Below are 18,699 nucleotides of genomic sequence, written 5' to 3' on the forward strand. Positions count from 1 at the left end.
GATTGTACGGTTGCCTGGCCCCAGATCTGGGCACCTAAAAGCTGGTGTGCTGCAGGAGGCACTCCAACCTCCTGGTGCTGGTTCTGCCTCTGCCACCCCCTCCTGGCTCTGTTCTCCAAATCTCCTGGGCTATTTCTTCCTCCCAGGTCAGCATCACCAGGGGTTTAGCATCTTTGCTGTGAGGCTAAATATTGGCCTCTTAGGTGCTTGCACTGGTGTTGGTTTGTACCTGGGGGCTCTGCTGGCAAAAAGCCGGTGCTCTGTGCCCAGCATCCTGTGACTGCTTATCTAAGGTCATCTTTGTTCACGCTGCCCTCCTGTCCTGGTTTCAGTTAGGACAGAGTTAATTTCCATCCTAGTAGCTGGTAGGGTGCTGTGTTTCGGATTAGGATGAGAAGAGTGCTGATAACACGCTGATGCTTTAATTGTTGCAGAGCAGTGCTTACACCAAGCCAAGGACATTTCAGCTTCTTGCTCTGCCCTGCCAGTGGGCAGGCTGGGGGTGCAGCAGGAGCTGGGAGGGGACAGACCCAGGACAGCTGACCTAAACTGCCCAAAGGGGTATTCCATCCCATCTGGGGTCATGCTGAACGATATATAGGGGTGGCTAGCTGGGGTGGGGGGTGGCTGCTCGGGGTTAGGCTGGGCATTGGTCAGAGGGTGGTGAGCAATTGCATTGTGCATCACTTGTTTGTACACATTAGTAGTAGTAGTACTATATCATCATTATTGTTATTATTATTATTTTCCTGTCTTAATAAACTGTCTTTATCTCAACTCACAGGCTTCACTTTCCCGTTTCTCTCCCCAATCCCAGAGAGGGAGGGGAGAGGGTGAGCGAACGGCTGTGTGGTGTTTAGCTGTCGGCCAGGTTAAACACAACAGTCCTTTTGGCGCCCAATGTGGGGCTCGAAGGGTTGAGATAATGACACATCTGACCAGAGTGTGTTAAACTAAAATTGGTATAAGTATTAGACCTACTTAATAGTTGCTAGTCACAGTGCTGATTGCTTTAATCTCAAGTCTGCTGTGCCTGTTTTCCAAATTGAGTTTAACAGCACGTTACCTACTGTATGTGCTCCCTGTCGTGCTGTTTATTCTTTCTGGGCCCTGGTTTAAGACAGGACAGATCTCTGGATGAGATTCCTAAGTTGTTGTTTAGCCTTAAACAAAACCTGAAGTGCATTCAGGAGACGTAACAACAAGAACATGCTGGTCTGAGTATCCCAAGGATATTCAATATCTTGGAGAACTATCATAACTAGCTCGGAGGATAAGAGGGCTGTGGAGGAGAAAGGGAGAGTGAACAAGTAGGAAAAAATATCTTCCCCTTTCCCCTCCACAGATTGATTCCCCAATGAGAAAAGGCAATAGGTGTAATTGTTAATAGTTTCTGAGATATGGTTTCCAAAGTATAGAGTTGACAACAGTGCTGAGTACAAATACCAGGTTACAGTCATGACCAGAAATTTCATCATATCATAAGCCACTGTTACACCGCACAGTACAATAATGATCTTAAACCAGGGCCCATCACAGAAAATTAACTCTTTCCTGACTGAAACCAGGACACTTCCCGTTATCTCTGCCCAGCATAAATAATTCCCGTGACTTTGATACCTCCTGTATGTGTATGTCTAAAACAAGAATGCAAAAAGACTGCTTGAAAAAACTGTGGACTTTGAATAGTGTTTGTTTAAAGAAAAAAACACTAAACAGAACACTTTGATTTTTTTATTATTTATTTATTTATTTTTTTAAGACTGCCATAAATGATAGTGGCAAAAGCATGAAATGCAAATTCTGAACACTATACATGATGAATTACCACAGAAATTTGCATGAGGTGATGGGGAGACTGAACTCTCTGGGTAGATCAGAATGAAAAACCAAGTGATGTGCAAAGGATGAGACGTGGCCTTCATCTTCTGCTGTTTTCTGTTCTGTGCTTATGGTTCCTTTACAGCGCTGCTAAAACGGCTCTGTTGCTGAGCAACAGCAAGCTGAAATAGCACCAGCTGAAGAAACTCTGCCGATTTACACTGGTCATAAAGTGTGTCCTCTTACCCGAGTGCAGATTTCAGCAGGAGTGTGAAAGCCAGCCCTTGCCTTTAGCCCCTGTGCTAGTGGCCTGCCCCCTGGGGCACACGTGGCCTGGAACACTAAAAGATAACCTTTTTCTGAAGGGTTTGACAAGTGGTGAGGTGCATCCCCTGGCCAGAACGGGCTCTCCTCTGTCCCCAGTCTACAGTCTGTGGCCTCCCTAGGGCTGCATCCTCGTGGTCTGGGCTTGGGGAGTTTTCCAGCCCTGGTTGCAGCACAACGCCCTGCCTTTGAGTATAGGGGAGTGTAACAAAGTATAAAGCAGTATAACGAGGAGAAGTTGGAGGTTTCCTAAATATCAGCTCTCCCACTTGGATTTCATAATTTTACTTCCCATTTTTTTCTTGGCTATTTATGTAATTTAAGAGAGAACCTCCCTTTGGAAGAGCTTAGTGATGAAAAAGAGTGGAAAATATATACCCACCTCAAAGAGATACCGGTTTGTTTCCAAAAACAAACAAACAAAAAGCTCCACACAATATTATGTAGATATTTATCAATAAAGCACAGTAAATGGCATGCTTTGCAAGCAATCTCTGGAGCATCAGTCACATGGCAATATTGTCAAACAGCTGAAAATGCAACGTTTCATCAGAAAATGCTTCCAACAATTCATCCCAAATATTTTGCACTCAAATCTTTGTCATGTTCATAAAAATATATTTTTTTCCAACCTCAAAAATCAGGAGTGGCATGATTTGCAAGCTACCTTTTTATTTTATTTTTATTTTTTTTCCTCTGCCACAAGAGGACTGGGAACAGCATTAAAGTACCCAGGCTAATGCCAACTGAAGGAGCGTGGAGGAGAGTATTCATGGTGAAGATGTCAGGCCCATATTCTCTAGTTGGTATCCGGGGTAAGGGACGATGATGACAAAGTCTTATGGCCAAAAACAGTCTCTTGATGGATGAGTGAGGTGGCACAGTGAGGCCACCAACACCATTGCGTGAAGGTCCTCAGACCCCAGGAGTCTAGGTGGAGGTGGCATGGGGCTGGTCTGCTGTAGGCTCTGCTTCATCCACCAGCCCCCAGCCTGTCCCCTGCCTGTGGCAGGGCAAAGGGAAGCAGCAGAGCAGCCCCAGGCTGGGACAGGAAGATGGTTTGCTGCTTGGTCTTCATGGGCTGGGTGGGATGGTGTAGGGAGAGGTCAAGATACACTCGTTATTTCTGCTTGTGCATGGGCTGAACAGAGTCCTTCCATTACATAGGGAAGGAACCGCAACAGTTTGCTGCTGTCCCCTCCTTTGCTAGCCTGTGACCAAGTTTGGGTAATTCAGAAAAAATTCAGAAAACCATGAGATAACCATAAAACCATGACTTTTTTTTTTTTTTTTTTTTTTTTTTAATAGAAAAAGATTATTTTATCTGGTATCACCTTTCTTTGCCTTGAGCTTACAGACTTTCCTCTGCAATGGTGTGGGTCTGAAACATTTTTTTCATGAAGTGTTAGAACCCAGTGCAAACTTCAACACCCAAAAGCTGGGGCTTATAGCTACCCTCTCCACCATTATTGTGATTTTACCACAAGTCTTGCAAGTGTTAGCAACACTGACTGCACTTCATCTGTGTCCATTCTGCATGTGATGATTGCTAATTCACATATTTCTCCACCACGCTCGAGATCCTCCAGGCACATTTCTTCATCACCTATTTTCTACTTAGCAAACTGTACTCTTTATTCCAGTTCTCCGCTACTATGAAGCTCCCTAAGATGCATCCTATTGCTGTGGTAAGCTGGGTTTAGCCATTGATTAGGAGTCCCATCAGATGCTGAGAGATGCTCTGCTCTTTATTGCTTTATGTTTGATTGCTGTAACTTGTATTTCACAAACAGATTTTTCTTTTTGACTACTAAGTCATTTCCCCGCTGTTTAAAATTCAAGCATCTTTTCAGGCATATGTGCTTTTAAATCACTACAGATTAGCCTTGGGAAAGGTCCCTCCAACACAGCACAGCCCTATCTAATCAGGATAGAACAAAAGATTGAGATGCAAAAAGTCTTTTCATTCAAAGGTGGTGGGTTTTTCTGGTCTTTTGACTTTATAGGGGGAATAGCTTGTGCTCTTGCCTTACAATCTGTGAAGTATCTCTCTTCTTGGGTCTTTATACATCACAGCAAGACATCTGATGTTTCTTCACCCTCAGGTAATATGCTCGGTTAGCTTCTGGATAGGTGACTTTGGAGAGTGGTAGCTTGTAGATGGCAGAGTGGTTTGTGGTTATTAACAGGAAGGTCAGTGCAGATAAGCAGAAAGACCAGGTTCCTGATGGCACCCCAAACTGAAAATTAAAACCAAAACCCATATTTACTATATATTTGTCTTTTGTTTGGCCCATCAGCAGTCCTGAAAAAAAAAAAGACTCAGAACCAGGCAGCTTGGAATAAATAAGCTTTCTCAAGGAAGTCTGGACTTGGTTTTGCAAAGAGGATCTCCCTGGAGAAGCAGCATTTGGGATCTTGACATTATGCATTAACCTGTAATGTCTACTGGCTCTGGCGAGAAGGATGCCTCCTGTTTGTGCATCTGCAGAGATTTTGGATGGAGCTGAGGTGGGAGTGGATACAAAAACATTTATCTTTACCCTGGGCTGTTGCTCTGACTGCCTTTTAACACTTCAGCAAAGGAATTAAACCAAATTTGAGGCTTTGTTTCCCATGTGGAGGGGTCTTTTCTCAATCACTTCAGGCAGAAAGTATAGCCATGTAATTATTTCAGAGCTGTTGAGGGTAGATCTATGGAAGTTCGTGCAGGCTCATAGGATAAGGAGTAGTAAGTAATGACTGCAAGTGCCATGTTTCAGTGGTAACCACACCACCCCCTGGGCAGATTGCGTTCCCTCACCCAGCTCTGCCCTGCCTTTGGCTGAGTTGTGCTCTGAGTCTCAATGTTTTGCCTCAAAGCGTGTTCAGTGAAACAAGCCTTTAGCTAATAAACTACTTACCACAGACAACATGTTTGTCATTGTTGCTCCCAGATAGGCACTGAAGAGTGCTGTGGAAAAGAAAGATAATTCTTGGTGAGTTCTGTTGCTCTCAGCATGGAGGAGAAACATCTCTCACACAGCCTTGGGTAGGTCAGGCACCACTTGTGACAATGCCTGGTCAGGCCCCTCTTAAAGATCTGTCCTTTGCACAGTGTACCCTCCAACACCTGGAGCCCATGGAAAGGGCAAAACAAAAAAGATTGAGTGGTAAAAAGTGTGACTATAGAAATATAGGCTCTTGAAACATGTATGGAAAGTAAGTAGGTTGATGGATGGAGTTAAACAGGAAAATAACCCTTCCATCTCTCCTGCCTCTAGGGCTAGAAGGGGGGTCAATGAGATACAAAGCTAAATCTTTTTTATATGCACACTGAATGAGCAATAGTTTCACTCCCAGCTCCCTGTGATATTGAAATTTCATATGGAATTGCCTTATAAATAATTCTTCAATCATTCTGCATTGCTTAGCTCATGCCTCTGGTATCCATTTCCACAGGCTGGGGAAGCTGTATTTTCTATTTCCAGGTTCTGATTCATCTTGAGCTCCAGTTTTCTTAATGTACACAATTAATTTCAAAGCTAAGTACCTGATTTCAAATATGTTAGTTAATCCACTGGTCGCTTCTTTTGTTTTGAGCACAGCTCTTGGCTGGAAGTCAAGTCACTGCTTTTATTTTGTCAGGGTGCGTTAGAGCAATAGCTCCAACATCTGCCTCAGTCCTTCGTCAGTCTCACCCGAGTCCATCTGCCTGCCTAGAGTTGGCCATCTGGCTTCAGCCCACCTCTAGCAGCAACACATCTTATCTCGTTTCAAAGGGAAGTATGGCAGCAGGGAAAATCCATAGGGTACGTACCACAGGCAATTGCCAGCAAATGTGTCTGCCAGGTGAACGCGTAGAACATGCCTCCGATGGCGATACAGGAGAGAGAGCTGTTGTAGCTCCACAAGCCAGAGTAGATTTTGCTAAAAGGTGTTGCTAAGCTCAGCGCTGCAAAATAAGTCAAAGATGTGTCATTCCTTGGCCCAAGAGATAAAAGCAGCTGAGAAATGGCACAAACCCAAGTTTTTGAGGGCTGAAGCCTGCATGTGTACGCTGAGTTCCTGCTTGTGGTCATGTTGCCATGGTCTAGGAATAAAGCTTTTCAGTCTAATGCAATCACTGCAGACTTTCCCTGGTGCTGCTGAGCTGAGTTTGGCCTCACCGTTTCACCAGAAGACATATGAGTGAGCAAGTGTACATTTGAACTCTGAATGCGTCCCTGAGGCCTGCACATTCAGACTCGTGGCAATGGCTTTTATTAAGCTGCTCCTAAAAGCATCCGAATATATCCAGAAATTAAGTATTTCAGGATAGAAATTCATTTCAGCCAAAAATGCATTACTTTCCTCTGAAGGTTTCCGCTGTCATAAAATAAGGTAAGAGAATGCGGAAGTCAATCAAAAGAATTCTTAAAACAGAAGTGGGTATTTTTTTTCAAGCAGCCATTCTCCAATGGAAAACAGATTTGTGACTGTAAATGTTCGAGTCCCTCCACTTCCTCCTTTATTCTCTGTAGAAAGCTGTGACACAAATCAAATCCTTACCTGCCAGCATCCCCACTGCTGATCCAATTGCCGCGTGCAGACAGATGAGTGGAGATGAGATAAATACAGCAAGCAGGAAAATTCCCCCAGTCCAGGGGTTATCGCAGCCATAAACCTGACCCACCCCGACTGGAATGGATTGCAGTAGCTGTGTGAATGGGGAGGAAAAAAAAAAAAAAGGCAATTTGTTATCCACTTTGGTGTTTCATTTTGTTTTAAACCTAGTTTTGTTGGCTGCTTTCAACCTAATTTGACTGAGTTATAGAAGTTGTGCTTGTTTCAGGAGGTTTTGTAAAAATAGTGGCTTGGATGGGAGGAAACTGATGGACTAGAGCGGTCCATACCAGAGGGCTGTGCCCTCCCCTTAGACAGGTCAGAAGAGCCCAATTTTATTGCAGCTATAGAGATGGTTTTGAGACACTTTTCCCCAAAATATTCTGTCCCACCCATATGGAACTGTTCATTTTTGGTCCCCATAAAACTTTGTGTCATGGTAAAGGTTCTTTTGGAAATGCTACCAGAGTGGATTGCTATTCAGTGTCAGTTAACTTCCTTAATCACACCTGGGAACCCTTTAAAATAGTCCACCGAGCCTTAGGGGAAAGCGCTTACTGTAGTGTCTGTGCCACTTACTGTGCTACACAGGAGAATAAAGTGTTTCTTTGGAAAGGTCCCACCTGAATATTAACTGAAAGTATGTGAACATATGCCTGCACCCAAGTTTATAACAATTTTGTCGTGATAATACCTGCTTGCTCATTCCTTATCTGAAAGACTGTGCTTTGATGCATTTTTAAAAACCCTTTTTGTGTGGAAAATTTCAAATAACCTATGAGTCAACTGGTAGCCTCAGCGTGGCCTTAGCTATGGAGTGGTGAGCAATATACCCACCGCAATGGAAAATTAGGCTGCAGAGGCTTTTTGAAGTTGGTAATATATACATTTAGATACAGCTGTAAACAAAAGATACCAAAACAATTCTCATTTTCAAGCAATCCAAAATATAAATACCTGGAATAAACCCTTATAGATTGGATAATAGCTGTTTTATAAATGCAATGTTTTATAAATGCAATTCTACCATTGACATTTCAGCTTCTGTCCAGGTGATGTTTGGTGTTGCTGTTGCAGGCTGAATGATGGTTGTAGGGAAGAAGAGGTTATAGGGTCCTGATGCAGCCAGATAGAGGGTCAAGGCCAAGTTGAAAGGCAAGGTGAAAACAGGCAGATCCCACTTACAGAAGACTGAGCCTAAAGCGCTGGTGAAAACAGGGCTGAAAGAAGAACAGAATGGTCTCACTAGGAGCTCAGCAAACTCCCTGCCCTCCACACACCAGTTAGCACTATACTGATTCCTGCTGACTTATTCCATATGATAGATAGTGAATTTGGTGACCCTAAGGGGTCCAAAGTGTGGAGGATCCAGAGATGGAGTTATTCCCATGCCTATCTCAGTGACTTATTAGTACTTAGTGACTGAATATAGGACACCAGTGCCAGGTCTAAGTGACCTGGAAGGAAGGCTGCGTGTCCTTGTTCAAGCTTATGGATCATCAGAAGTAAAGGCTGACATCAAAGGAATGATTATTAAAATGAATATATCAGTACATGGACTTCAGACAGACAGATGATATGCATGGTCTAGCAATCTCCAACTAGATATTAGGGGACCAAAGACCAGCATTCAAAAATTTCAAGTGTCCAAATACCTAGCAGATTACGGTGTTGTATGAGTAAAGTATTATTGCTTGTTTGTTTTCATTAGCATCAACCATCATGTCTTGAGATCACTGAGCAGCTTTTGTGCCCAGAGAGGTAAATTTTCGTGACACTTTTATATGGTGGCTTAAATAGATGAAATGCTTGTGGTTGATGATGGCAGGGAATGTTTCTCTTGAGAAAAACATGAATTAATGCGTCACAGCAATATGGCTAACATTAAGGGCATTGAATTACACATGATCAACCATCAATTTTCCTTTTATCCATTTGGTTTGTTTGTGTGATTATGTGAGTGTTTTATTTGTTTTGGGATTACGTTCAAGTTTAAAAGTGCAAATAATTATCCAGATTTAGAAGCATGGATATGCCAGTTATGTTTCTTTTTTATTGTAGTCTGTATAGCACAGAAAAATACAGTGGCTCAGTCTCAGTGAGGAAACACTGGGATTGGAGTAAGAAGCAGTAGAGATGTCTCGCTTACCACATCATGGATACCAGTGCTACTGGCAGTAGAAGCCACCAGTGATAGTCTCCCTTAGCAGAGAAGACTGCCATGAGCAGTCCCACCAAGACTCCGTTGTAGCCATGCAGACCTGCTGCTATGGCTGCTCTGTGGGAAGAAAACAACTGTCTTGAAATCTTCTCCCCTGCAAGTGCCTTGCGTGCATCATCTCCTCCCTCCCTCCCCATGCAGATGTGACTTTGTGTGATGATGACCTACCAAGTCTTGCACTGACCGACCTCCAGTTTCACACTGGCTAGAGTCCCGTGTCCCCTCAGAACCAACTACTTTTTCTGCAGTTATCACAGAATGGCTTGGGTTGCAAGGGACCTTAAAGGTCACCCATTTCCAACCCCCGTCATAGGCAGGAATGCCATCCCCTAGTTCATGTTGCCCAGGGCTGCATCCAATCTGACCTTGTTTCCCTCCAGGAACAGGGCATATGTTTAGTGGTGGGGTTATGTTCAGTGTCCCTACGGACCAGATGCAGCTGGTGCTGGTGGGAAGACCTGTCTGGCCCTAACAGCTCTAGCTAGGGCTAAATTCATGCTTTTCATCACTGCTGCTTATTTAACATATGGCAGTTTTATTTTGAAGGGGCAAAGGATGGACTTACCTGTCCTGGCCCAGAATAAGTGCTGTTAATGTTGAGACCACTGTACCTAAACAGCCTGTGAGTGTCCACCAGGGGTTCTGTACCAGGAAGCCAGCTACTACAACAAGCCCACTGAGGGGATTATTGACAAACATCACCTGGGATATCCCACGCAGCACCCAGTCGATAAATTGGATCACAATAGGCTTGTCTGGAAGAGATCAAAGTAAGCAGTAAGTATAACTAAAAATGCACAGATGCGACTGATTTGGGATAGTATTTTTTTTTTTTTTTTTAAACTCAAAAACAATTTTGGCAGTGGAACTTGGCAGCATGACTGAAGCAATGAATCAACAAGACTGTAAAACCCGACTGGGATTTATTATGGCCTATATTGAAGTCTTGCAGCTGGAAAGCTGAGATGAACAGTGTGGTTGCCAGAGTCCCCTGTTGTAAAGTACCCCAGACCAGCTTCATATGAACTGGCTAATTTATGACGTCTGTGCCTCAGATGGCAAATTGTGTGTGTATCCTGTTGTTGATTTATTATGGGGACCAAACACACTTACCTGTGTGTAATTTAGCTTCACAGTGGCATTAGGCTTGACAGAAACTGCTCAGCTGATAGGGGAGGGAACATTACGAGGAATGGCAGAGCACGGAATAACCATCCCAGGCTACGTTCTGTGGGACTAAATTCAGTTTGTACATGGTGTGTTGGGAGGTAAATGTCACCTCAGCCATCCTCAGGATTTAAGCAGTATGTGGCTCTGCAAAAAAGCTGAACTTTACTCACTAAAAAGACATAAATCAAGGCAGATGTTGTTTCTGTTCTACTCCAACTTGAATCCCATTACTGAGAAGTTAGTTATTACTCCTCTGGTATAATTCTTCTTTGGAATCCCCTTATTAATTATGGCGAAGCAGCTTTACCTCTTAGCCAGGCTCCAAATTCCTTCATGTCTCCTGTGATGTACCCAACAGCTCTGCAGATTCTCTTCCCACCTTTGCTCAAGGGACTTTGTTTTCTTGGTTTTCTTTCCCCGTTATTTTCTATCTTGACATCAACACTGTTTTCCATGGTGAGGTTTTGACCCTGTGGTGGAATTCAAGAAAAAACAAACACACTCATTACGATGCCTCTTACTCATCCCTGCTTATTCTCCCTACCACATATTATTGCTCATTGCCTGTTATGCTGGAGCCTGAAAGAGGAAAATCCTTAGTGTTAAAGCCTGATTCTTGTGTCTCCATGAGCACATCCTCTCTTTGTGCTCTCTTGGGGCCCTGTGCTGTCCTTCCAGATGTTCATGCAGCAGTAGATTTGAACACCAGGAGGAACACCCGAGCCTTGTGTCATAGTGGTGGTTCACCTGGTTTTAACACCGTGATCAGCTGTATCACATTTTCCAGAAATCAAGCAGTTCTTGATGTAAGGGCTGAATTCAAGAGCAGGGTGGCATTACCAGACACTGGCTTCACAAAAGTAGAAGCACACCTCAAAATTCAGCTTGGTCAGAGATTTTCCCACACCTGAGAAGCTGCTTCAATGATTGATTACATTTTCCTTGCTGCTTAACCTGTACTTCCAGTCTGAACTTTTCCATCAGCCATCGACAATGGGTCCCTAACGTTAGGTTTACGGGGTGTAGGTTTATGCCTCTATATGGGCACGATGGTGATCAGTTCAACCTTTCTCATGGGTATGGGCTCAGCTTATGGGTTGTTCACGGAGCCTTACTCTGTTATGCATAGGCTTACATGCATCGTTTTCTGCTCCACTGAATTTTACTTTTAGCTGCTCTGTCTTCAGAAGTACCCAGCATTGATTTAAGAAATTAGAGACCATGCTGAGAGTGCTTGCTCTCTGATCTGCTTTCTCTCTGCCCCATAACGTGCTAGGTAGTCTGCACCAATCTTTCTTCATCAACATAAGACAAGATAGGTGAGCACAGCCTGCAATAAGAAACCCTCAGGGAGTAATGAAAAGACTTATTAAATTTAGTACACATTGTATCAAGCCCTAGATAAGGTAGGAGAGCACTGTATAGAGGTGCTTTGGTCTAGATGAGGAGTTTGGGGCATCCTCATGGAGCTGGCAGATATGGGGTGCCATATGGGAGGTGTCTTTCAGATCAGGAGCTGCTGCAATGCACTGTGGCACATCTTACAGCTCTAGACAGCTTCATTCAGGTACGTGGATCAGAAACTTGCATCTAACTGAAAACATTGTTGTGTTTTGTTTTTTTAAAAAAGACTTGTGGCTGGCTTGTTATTTGTTTAAGTGCCATTTCTCAATATGAAGGCAGCAAATTAAAAACGGTAAAACCTTTCCCTGGAGTGTACTCAGTTTTCTGAAGAGTAGGACTAAATCTGGGTAGTTATCAAGACAAAGAAAACACAAGACGAGGTACTGCTGTTGAATGAATAGAGAACCAGAGCTGTTTTGGTTCTCCCCAGTGAGTAACAGCTTGTGCAAGAAGTAAAGCATTTAGGCTGTGGGTTAGTAGCCTAAATAAGATGATACCAGCACGTAAGTCTTGCAGTTAGTCCTCGACTCGCTTGTGACTTCCTGGCAGCTGGAGAAGAGAATTCACACCTCAGAAATGGAGGTGCTGAGTAGTTAGGCTGAGACAGCCTCTCCCCTGGGCATTACCCTGCAGACCTCGGTGTGTGGTGAAGCAGCTCGGAGTCTGGCTGTGGGAATGGGTGCACCCCGGCCAGTCCCTTGCTGTGTGATGCTAGAGGGCTGATAGCGACATTTCACCAACTAGTAAATATTTGCAGAACTAATACATAAAAATAAGCATTTTATGTCTTCTGGGAAGGCCCAGCTCATGCAAGGATGTGTGAAAGTGGCTGAAGGCAGGACCAGTATGTAGAAGAGTGTGGAATCTGCACTGGGACAGGGCACAAAGGCAAGGAGCTTAGCTAGAGGAGAAAGAGAAGAAAAGGATGAGAGCATTGTTAGGGACAGTGTCTTGGTGCTGGAGGGCTTTTTCCCAGCTCAGTTATAATTCATTACCTTGATTCATTAACCTTCACTTTTCTCATATTTTATTCTGAAATAATGGAATAAGTGAATTGGATGCACTTTCAGTTAAATCAAAATTTCTAGCCAAGATAAATGCTCTTCATTTGGTGAAAGTGCAGTTACATTTTCAATTTAAAGAGTCTTTCTCTTTGTGGAATTTTGGCTTTCTCTGTAGCTAATTCCTAAAAGCAAGGCTGTTACAATTGCATTTGTAGAGAGCTGCTGTGTGTCCAGTGCTAGCATTCCTGAAATGCTTCTCTGCATGCTGAGCAAGGAGGTTTTTTGCACCACAGTAGTCTGGAGATGTTCTGGGACATAATGTGTGTGCACAAGAAGTGTTGGAGCCACTGTCTGCTCTGTTCACACAGTGGAAAAGGGGGTTGTGTTGCAGACCCTAGTTCATCAAAACACATACCCCATAGGAATGCACTTAAATGCCTGTTTAACTTCCCAGAGGAGCTACATGAATTCAATGCTTTACTGTGTCAGGGCCAGAATGAATGGGAATGAAAAGGACTTCTCCTGCAGTGAGTGTCTGAGTAGAGCTTCATTCCTTTCTTATGCAAAGGAATTTTTACCCTTGGATATATAATAATTGCGTGCTTTGAGCCCCTCTGAGAAGCAAAGCCTTCTATCTGTTATCGAGACTATTTGGCATTGACGTGGGCTGAGCAGCTGGTGTGGATACAGTATAAGGCAGCACTGCGTGGTGCAAATCTGAGCCTGGGGACTCCTTCGCTCTGGGTTTTCATGGGCAGAAATGAATTCAGCTCAATGCGCTGAGTGGCAAAAAGGCCAGGTGAGTCACTCCCACCATCCTGGCCTGATCTGTACCCTTGATGAAGGCTGTGTGCAAGCCCTGTGTATTTGTTCTTCCAGAATATTTACAACTGGAATGCTCTGCGGGTGATCACGGGCATCTCTTGGTCAAAATCATATCATTTTGTCCCTGTCTACCAAGTGATGTGTCTCTCAAGAGTGGGCTATTGGAGGAATAACATGAACATTGATTCATCTTCCCTGTCACATAATATATGCTACAGTGGAAGAAAATCACTATGAAACCCCACCATCACCTGCAGAGCAGCTCGATATGTAATCACTAGCACACTGGTTGATGGGTGGGGTCTTTGTGACAGCATAAAGTTCCAGATCCAGGCCCATTGGCCTCACTGCTATCCTGACTCACACCCCAGGCACAGCGTGCTGGCTGCCTCCTGCTGCATCAGCTCGTTTTGCCCACCCCTCCTGGATGATTTGCATTTTCCCTTCACACAATTAATGGCAAGATGGTCACAAATTAGGAAGTGTGCACAGGTATGCCTGTCCTTCCCTGGGAACTCCCTTCTGTCCTGAAACTCAGAGCATGAGGTGCTTACACTACTCCTACTTAGTCATCCAAAGAAAGTACAAATCATCAGTGAAACACGTGGAAACTGGCACCGGCTGAGGTAGAAGAGTATTTCTGGAGCCACTTTAATTACTTGTGTCACTATAAGAAGCACTTGCTGCCCTGTGTGTCTTGACTAAGGGTCTGTTAATGAGTTACCTTTTTTTATAGAGTAGGCAAAAGCAGCTCTTTAAGAAAGGATAAAGGTGTCTCATCCCAGAATCGTGGGGATGTTCAAGGAATTTTAAGACAGTGATGTCCGAATTTTAATTTCAGATTAAAAGTGTGTGTTCTGATGGGGATTGCAAGAAATCCAGTCTGCAGCAGGTCTTTTGAAGACCTGCCATTGGAGTTAACATGTGGTTTCTAGTCAGGGATCTTTTTTTCTTAGTGCACAAAGAAGGAAAATGGAAATAACTGTGAAAGGACTGTTCTGCTGGAACAGTGCTTAACTTCTGCAGGGGGGAGGACTTTTCATTGCTGTTTTTTTCATGCCTTATTTTCATTAGTCTGGGAAAATGGTTTTTGATCCCAGATTCTTAAGACCATAGGTTCTGCTCTCAAATGCACAGCATGAAGTGCACTGTGTGCTCTCACGAGCTCCGGAGGGAGAGGTGCTCCAGACATGCATTTGGTAGGAAATTCAGTGTGGGCTCCCGGTGCTGGTGTGTAACAGCAAGTACTGATTTGTGCTCTAAGTGCAGAGTAACTATCCAAAACTCTTTTCCCGTGGTGTACTGCGCTGGGTGAGAGCTGGATTTGGGGCATTTATGCTTCTCCCCAGTGACTTGAGATGTTTGCTGCCCAACCTTGCCTAGAGGTCTTTGTGCTGCTGGGTAAAGGTCTCACTGCCATTCTCACTGTACAAATTTTGCAGCTGAAAGCATCTAAGTACTTTTGTATTGGCTATGAAGTGAACCCCTGAGATTAGGAAAAAAAAATCTTTTGCATGAAAATGAAGTCATCAGAGGGCCAGGAAACATTTATTTATTTATTTTTTAATAATTTGAGAGTTAATGAATGTCCCGTAGCAAAACACTGATGTTATGCAACTTCATGTCTCCCTAAATCAATTTCTCTCCCCCTTGTGTGTATTCCTTCCATGCCATGCCACACCTGCGGCATCTCAGCAATGCCTCATTAAAACTGCAGCACAGCAGACTCCTTGCTGGTGTTGCCTTCCTGCAACATCTGGCCTGCAAACAGGTTTCTATTCACTTGCTGACACGGTCACTATGTGTTATGCGTGGTAATAGTGGTGCTGTGCATGCAGCTGGGAAAGGGACAGAGGTTTTTATTTGGCTTAATTGTTTTTGGACTCACAGGTAATAGTTATTTCCAAATTGGTGCCTGTGTTGCTAGGCGTTGGGTTTTATCTCGGAAAATGCAGCAAAATTATCTGCTGTTTTCTCCTCTTTCTGTGCTTTTCCTCTCTCCCTGACAAAATTCAAGTTCCTTTGTAAATCAAAGGGATTTAAATTGCTGAGTGGTATTTGTGTGTCTAAGGAGCTGCTACCGCACAATTAGTCATTGTATCTTGCATTCACCAAATTGGTGCCTTGCAGTGTGCAGGCAGCCAGCTCTGTGTGCAGCATGTTTTTAAAGGGATTCCTGCATCCGAGCACAATAGGAGGAAAGGGCCAGATCCTCAGCAGCCCTGATTCCAGCCTAGCCTGAGTAATGTTACCAGGGGTTTAATAAAGCTGGGTAAGTGTTGTGTTATGTATAGGGACACATGACTGCACAGGCACACCCCCTGAACCAGAGAGATTATAATGCACTTGACCCTCACTGAAAAAAGTTCAGGTTTTCCCACAGAAGACACATTTCAAAGCAATAGTTCAAAAGGAAACTCATCCCTCAGATTCAAATATTCATTAAGCGCATTCCCAATTCAATTTTCAGAGATCTGTCTCTCTGGCACAGAGAGATCCAGAGATACTATCACATTAACTACATATTATTGCTATCTGGGCATTTTTCATTTTGTGGAAGGGAAAGGCAGGAAAAGGAGATGCTAAAGAGTTACTTTTTTTTTTTTTTTTTTTTACCCCCTCAAAGTTTTCAGCCAAACGTGCTAGGAAGTACTAATAAATCCTCAGCCTGCTAGAAAGCTGTCAATAATTGAAATTCCTGTGACATTCCCTAGCCTCTGCTTTCTTCTTGAGACTTAGCTGCTCTGATTCAGGAGGACTTCTTAAAAGCTCTTTGTTCAGGGGTTTGGGGAGAAAGATCTAGGTAAGCTGGTCAGTAAGGCACTTTTTTTTTTTTTTTTTCTTTTTCTATGCGATAAAAGGAAGGAGCAATACAGTCTTACCTTTTGGCTGAGCTCGGGGTAGCTGTTGCTTTGCTGGCTGGTACAGAGGGAAAGCAGGGCTAAGAGAGTGGGGAAAAGAAAATGCCCCACCAGCTTATATAGGCTAGCATGGCTCCTGTCCTGATATTACTAATTAGTTTGTTTCTCCTCCCACTTTGTGAGCTTCAAACAAACGTCAAGAAGGTTCCCTCTTGAATTCTCCACCTTTCCTCTTGTTCTGTCCTTGGTCTCCTGCCAGTAGCCTCTCCAAATGTCCTCTTCCCTGCTGCTTTTGTTGTTGTTGTTGTTTTGATTTGGCTTTCGTTGATGTTTTCTTTTAACTAAATCTCCCTTAACTCTGTCCTTTCCCCTCCTTCATCACTTAGAAGGACTCCAGGCTTCAAATTGGACTCTCAGCCTACCTGATCCAGTCCTCTCTGCTGTTAATCTTATCATTCAGGACCACTCAGCATCTCTCCCTCCCTCCCTCCCTCCCAAAACGTTGTTGGCTCTACAGCGGAGAAGGAACCCAACAGCAGAAGCATTGCTTGAGATGTCCCCTCTGTGGAGGCTTCAGACACCACAACAATTTGCAGCCTGTTGAGTTCAGCTGTTTCTGGGTGGGTTTTGGAGCCACTATTCTGCTAATGCACTGGAGCAAAGGACCTGGCTCCATTGTTTAATATATGATTCTTTTTACCTTTTTTTTTTTTTTGAGAAATTCATGTTTTTGTTATTTTCCAATCTTTCTTTTTTAACCTGGCCTCCCTGGCTTTCTGGAGGAATCTGGACTATCAGAAGTGGCATATTTGAGAGGTTTATAAGGCTGTGAAATAGCCATGAAAGGCAGAGAGGAGGCTGGAGAGGGAAGTCTTGGGAGGATGAGTTATAGGAGAAAGGGCAGAGAAAAAGCTTGTGAACTTAAGGAACCTGCTAGGCTAATTTCAACCACAGCTCAGTTCACTTTAAGACCCTAGAAGAGTGACAGCTTAGAGAAGTGCCCTTGCAACTTCCCCTGAGTGCAGGGGCCAGTGGTTTGCTATTGAACCAAAAAAGCCCTCCAGCCTTACGGCTTTGCTTCCAGCTCAGTGGAAATACAGCATCTGCTGCGAGAGCTGAAGTGATGTTATTCTCATTGCATTCATTCCCAGGGTGTCTCTCTTTTGATGGAGATGTTTTTAACAGGAGACTGGATGCCTTTTTATGCCTTTTCCCTCCCTAAGAGCAGGCTGTCAGTTTAGCACTGCTGCATGAAAAAGTGTGTCTGATCTCCCAGGCACCGGTGGATGTGAGAGCCAGATGCTGCCATCCACCGACTTTGTACCCAGCAGAACATTTTACATGAGGCAAGAAAACATTTCCTTGCAGGGGAAGATGCTTCTCTCCACTTCAGTAAAGTTTTTTCCCTTTACTGTTCATTACTCCCTGGGCTGCCTCAGCTTTCTCTCTAGTAGAATGAATCCATGCATCTTGAAAGGAGGGAGATTCAGGGGGTAATTCAGCTGGGAGAGCCTTATGGACAGGCTGGTAGGATTGAGCTTTAGATTTCACATTTCTCTTGTTTCAGGCCTGGCCTCAGTGTCATTAAACACAGCATTTTGTCTGCTCTTGGTGAAAGGGCTGCAGCTCAGGGGGCAGGCAGGGATGGCTGTCGGGCTGTGTTACCTCCACCTGCAGAGCAGTGAGGTGGATCTGCAGGCTTGGCAGCCACTTTTGTCCTCCAGAAGACCAGGTTCAAGGCCACCATGTCCAATTCTGGCACTTTAAAGAGGTCAACACACTGGAGGAGATTCACAAAGAAGCCAAAGTATTGCAGGTGTGGGGTGGTTGTCTTGGGCTGAGGCTTTGTTCAGCTTATCAAACAGCTGGTTAATAGCTGACAGGATCAGTCTGCCGATACCTACATGGGAATGAGGTCTCTGGCACAGCCTGCACCGAGAATTGGGGGCAGAGCAGTGATGAGCTCCACGTGTTGGGATTACTGGATTGTAGAGGGCCAGCTATGGGGAGGGACTGTCCCAGGTGCCAAATGCCCCAGGTGGAGTTCAGTCCCTGCCAAGTTGGGTGCCCACCACCACCCCAGGCTGAGCTGCCCCTGTCTTTTGGCCTTTGGCTTTTCTGACCTCTTCCTGAGGTCTGCTCCTGTCTTTTGGGGTTTGAGATGCAAGGTGGGGAGACTAAAACGGCAGAGTCCAAAAGGACCAGGACATGCCATGTGCCTGCTATGGAGCCATCCACCTACCTGGGAGAGAGACACCAGCTCTGGGTGAGGTGATCAGGTAATGCTGTACAAGCTGAGCATGCAGGTGACACTTCCAGGTGACTACTGAGTTGCCTGTTGGTTTTAGGTAGCCATGAAGACCACTTGGTGGACAAGGAGGACATGGCAGCTGGGGTTTGTGTCTCACACCTAAATCCTGTGTGATTTAGGAACGCTGAATCCATGATGTAACTCATCTCATGCCAGTGAGGCAGGTTGATGTTG

The 18,699-nt window shown here is 44.3% G+C and overlaps 1 protein-coding gene across 1 annotated transcript in view; it reads right to left on the reverse strand.

Annotated features, from left to right (window-relative positions):
* Window positions 1–3,894: 3,894 nt before the first annotated feature.
* The window catches only part of LOC116500474 (urea transporter 2-like), a 34,859-nt gene continuing 20,054 nt past the window's right edge, over window positions 3,895–18,699 (reverse strand). Inside the window, exons 7-16 of the mRNA XM_032205520.1 lie at window positions 17,880–17,975; window positions 16,236–16,294; window positions 10,428–10,590; window positions 9,516–9,705; window positions 8,879–9,007; window positions 7,757–7,949; window positions 6,676–6,823; window positions 5,945–6,079; window positions 5,049–5,098; window positions 3,895–4,385 (exon numbers count right to left, since the gene is read on the reverse strand). Coding sequence (XP_032061411.1) covers window positions 4,209–4,385; window positions 5,049–5,098; window positions 5,945–6,079; window positions 6,676–6,823; window positions 7,757–7,949; window positions 8,879–9,007; window positions 9,516–9,705; window positions 10,428–10,590; window positions 16,236–16,294; window positions 17,880–17,975 — 1,340 coding nt within the window. The 3' untranslated portion in view covers window positions 3,895–4,208. The remainder of the gene's footprint in view (window positions 4,386–5,048; window positions 5,099–5,944; window positions 6,080–6,675; window positions 6,824–7,756; window positions 7,950–8,878; window positions 9,008–9,515; window positions 9,706–10,427; window positions 10,591–16,235; window positions 16,295–17,879; window positions 17,976–18,699) is intronic.

This window comes from Aythya fuligula, chromosome Z (genome assembly GCF_009819795.1).
Source record: "Aythya fuligula isolate bAytFul2 chromosome Z, bAytFul2.pri, whole genome shotgun sequence".
Lineage (NCBI taxonomy): Eukaryota > Metazoa > Chordata > Aves > Anseriformes > Anatidae > Aythya > Aythya fuligula.